The sequence below is a fragment of the Triticum aestivum genome, chromosome 1A (genome assembly GCF_018294505.1).
Source record: "Triticum aestivum cultivar Chinese Spring chromosome 1A, IWGSC CS RefSeq v2.1, whole genome shotgun sequence".
Taxonomy (NCBI): Eukaryota; Viridiplantae; Streptophyta; class Magnoliopsida; order Poales; family Poaceae; genus Triticum; species Triticum aestivum.
The window spans coordinates 566295377-566298998 of NC_057794.1; the positions used below are offsets into that span (position 1 = coordinate 566295377).

Below are 3622 nucleotides of genomic sequence, written 5' to 3' on the forward strand. Positions count from 1 at the left end.
GGTGACATAGCTCCAACTCAACTCCACTGTGAACCATGGAGGAGTGGTGGGCAGAGGTGGAGATCGTGACATGGTTGGGAAAAAGACGACAAGGTCAATGCGAGGGAGAGAGACACGCCGTATCATATTTCGATTACGCCGAATATCTTCAAAATCTGTTTTCAATAGGGTGGGATCTGTTACGGGGTTATCAAAATTCAAATTGCAGATCAATCTAGAAAACATGATTTAGCGCTAACTATTACCGTTGTTATCAGATGATTTTTTTTTTTGAAACTTATCAGATGACGTTACAGTAGCGTGAAGCAAAGACCTCAAAGTCACCTAGAAACAGAGGGTTTTGTTATTCTTAAAAAAAACAGAGGCTTTTGTTTTTAGGAAAGAAACAGAGGTAGTAAAAGGAAAAACAGAAACTAGCAGCAAAGAGGTTGGCAAATGACGGCCCAGTAACTAACAGGGACGGCCAATTTCGTCCGGCCCAAAGCAGCCCACTGAATCAGAGGGGCACGGAGCCCATAAACCACGGCCCGCTAGGGTTCCACGCCTCCCACACATAAATACTCGTCCGCCTCCTCTCCCTCCCCCGACGGCCGCCATCTCCTTAGGTTTCAGTTCTCCTCCGCCTCCGGTCTCGAGAGCTCGCCAGAATGGTCGCCCACAGGGTAAGCCCCTCTTCCCTCCCTACCCCGCCGTCCTCCTCCTGGCCTCTCGATCCGCCGCGCAATCGATCTTTTCGTCGTGGGCTCGTGTCTGACCTCTCTGTGTTTGTTTTCGCGCAGTTCCACCAGTACCAGGTGGTGGGTCGCGCGCTGCCGACCCCCGGCGATGAGCAGCCCAAGATCTACCGCATGAAGCTCTGGGCCACCAACGAGGTCCGCGCCAAGTCCAAGTTCTGGTCAGTCTCCTTCCCCGACCGACCTCGCCGCGCCATGGCCTCGATCTACTTTGCCGGTTTCGTGGGGCTTATGTGATTGCTTGCTTGTTTGCGCGCAGGTACTTCCTGAGGAAGCTCAAGAAGGTGAAGAAGGCCAACGGCCAGATGCTCGCCATCAACGAGGTATATCACTCTCCTCTAGTAACCATGATCCGTGAATGCAACTTCCATAACTGTGCTGGCTGGTGCTAACTGCCGTAATATATCAGATCAGATTTGGTACCATGTTGGTATTGTATGCGGCGAAGTTGCTCGATTTTAGTTGCTGCATAGGGAAGATGTAACTAGCGTTGCAGTGTTCTAGCTTACCAAACGATATTAACAGCGTTTCTGTGGTTTGTGCCGAAGATGAGTGGTTTCTGCTTTAGGTCCTTTGTTCCTCATCTAGTTGTCCATGTATATTGGTCTCGGGCTCACTTGTATGCTGTAGGTTTAGTTCGTTTGTTCTGCAACATTGCTGAAGTAGGGCATTTCTGTCTAAATATAAATTGAATGGCCCATTCTCTGAAACAAATTTGTGACGCTCTATTCAGTTTGCTCTTGTTATGTTACAAGTACTCTGAGATTCACCCTGCTTTTGTTATGTTATTGCAAGTGTTTTTGGATTAACTCCATAAATGTTTTTTGTCTATTGCACACAAATAGCACTGCAAAACGTGCAAATATGCTGATTTGAAAATACTAGTACATGTTATTTCTAGCATTGAATACATGTAAAAAGTTAGAAAATATGCAAGTGTAACCATCAGTTAGGACAAACTCTGGATTTTCAATTTCTTGTCATGCTAACCCTTGTATAATCTGTAACTATAATTCAAGCTGTCCCAGTCATCTTTGCAGCAGTATCTATCCATCGAGAACTGAGGTTTGTGACAACTTGGTAGCAAAGCTGACAATGGCTGTTATGCTTGATGCCATTAGATTATATTTTCTTGTGGAGTCAAGTGCAACAGAGATTGTAAACTCTGGTACCAAGTTGCTGTGGACCACAATTCAAGATGGGTATGTACTGTCAGGAAGATCACCAGGATGGCTTGGCTCATAGTTAGGGTATATTAAGGTTTGGTTGGCTAAGAAGGCCAGGAATAGACTGGTTAATGTTCTTGCTTAAAGAAAATAGATGTATCTAGCTTCTTCATAGAGCTGGTAGTAACATCAAATCAAAATGGTTCGGGATGTAATTCCTAAACATATATCCTACATGTTTCACTAACTGTTAATAGGTGGGAGAAATCTTTAGTGTCTTCCTGCCTTGAGTCATGTTAAAGTTAGTGAGGTTACCCAGTTATCTCCTATGCATATATAAATGTGGACCCCAGAACTTCTGTTATTTTACTCTAGCATTGTAAATGATTGTCAGTTGTTTGTTATGCTTTGATTCTAACTTGTAGCTGGCTGGTGCTGACTTATTTTTGTTTGTTCCTTAGTTTTCATCTAGTTTTGTTACCTGCATTATCCAATCCATGTAATTCTTCATGTATGGATGTACTTCATTGTCCTGTCTGCTTATTCTAACAAGTATATATGTTTGTGTATGTCTATCTCTGTCAGATCTTTGAGAAGAACCCCACCACCATCAAGAACTACGGCATCTGGCTGCGCTACCAGAGCAGGACCGGTTACCACAACATGTACAAGGAGTACCGCGACACGACCCTGAACGGCGGCGTGGAGCAGATGTACACGGAGATGGCGTCACGGCACCGCGTGCGTGCCCCCTGCATCCAGATCATCAAGACTGCGACGGTGGACTTCAAGCTGTGCAAGAGGGACAACACGAAGCAGTTCCACAACTCCAAGATCAAGTTCCCGCTGGTGTACCAGAAGGTTCGCCCACCCACCCGCAAGCTCAAGACCACCTACAAGGCGACGAGGCCCAACCTGTTCATGTGAGCGGGTCCCTACTCTACTCTACTGGTCTGTGTGTTTTAGCGTGTAAGAGTTTGAAGATTTTTGCATGTGGAAGTTTTGGTTAAGCACTTTGATGTTTTCAGTCACTAAGGATGCTGCTGCTTTGATGCAACTCTTGACTTTGTTTCGTATTAGTAATGCGCAGCAGATCCATCAACTGCTAGCCCTCAGCTGCTTTTTTTTTGGTTTGGTCTGCTTTCATATGCAGATGAGAAGTCTGATGCCTGAAATTATTCCGTGCGCCCACCCTTTTCGGGCTGGTTGTTAGCGAATGTAGACTGAAATGAGTTATGAAACGCATTAAAACTTGCATCTGATTCAGGAACTTGTCTATACACATCTTATTTGTGTACAGGTTTAGCTGCTCCACCCCCATAATTGAATTCTAAAAAAAACTGGAGAGCTCCAAATTTCTTCATTTCAGGAATAAATAGGCATGGTCAAACATTTCATTTCAGGAATAAATTCGTGCTCGGTGACCCACCCCTGCTCGTTCTTACTTTTCATCATCGCCATTGATCAGCTCCAAAGAATTCTTGAGGTTGCTACGATAGAGGGGCTCCTCCATAAAGTTAGGGGAAGGGGAGCCATGATCAGGACCTCTCTCTACGCGGATGACGCGACCGTCTTCTTGGCCCTAATAAGAAGAGATGTGGACAACCTTCCAAACATTTTGAGGGGCTTCGGGGAGGTCAGGGGTCTATGCATCAATTTCCATAAGAGCTCGTTTGTGCCCATTCGTTGCAACCACCTCGCCTAACCGAAGGATTGGCGGCT

General features: G+C 45.5%; 1 protein-coding gene across 1 annotated transcript; it reads left to right on the forward strand.

The window, feature by feature from the left end:
- The first annotated feature begins 547 nt into the window (after positions 1-547).
- Positions 548-3015, forward strand: LOC123068405 (60S ribosomal protein L18a). The gene is made up of 4 exons (XM_044490995.1): positions 548-662; positions 780-895; positions 994-1057; positions 2486-3015. Exons 1-4 carry the CDS (start codon positions 648-650, stop codon positions 2825-2827), a joined length of 537 nt encoding a protein of 178 aa, XP_044346930.1. The 5' UTR covers positions 548-647; the 3' UTR covers positions 2828-3015.
- Positions 3016-3622: the final 607 nt, after the last annotated feature.

Coding starts and splice junctions, on each gene's coding strand:
- LOC123068405 (XM_044490995.1), top strand. Junction 896..993: donor CGCGCCAAGTCCAAGTTCTG/GTCAGTCTCCTT, acceptor GTTTGCGCGCAG/GTACTTCCTGAGGAAGCTCA. Junction 1,058..2,485: donor AGATGCTCGCCATCAACGAG/GTATATCACTCT, acceptor TATCTCTGTCAG/ATCTTTGAGAAGAACCCCAC.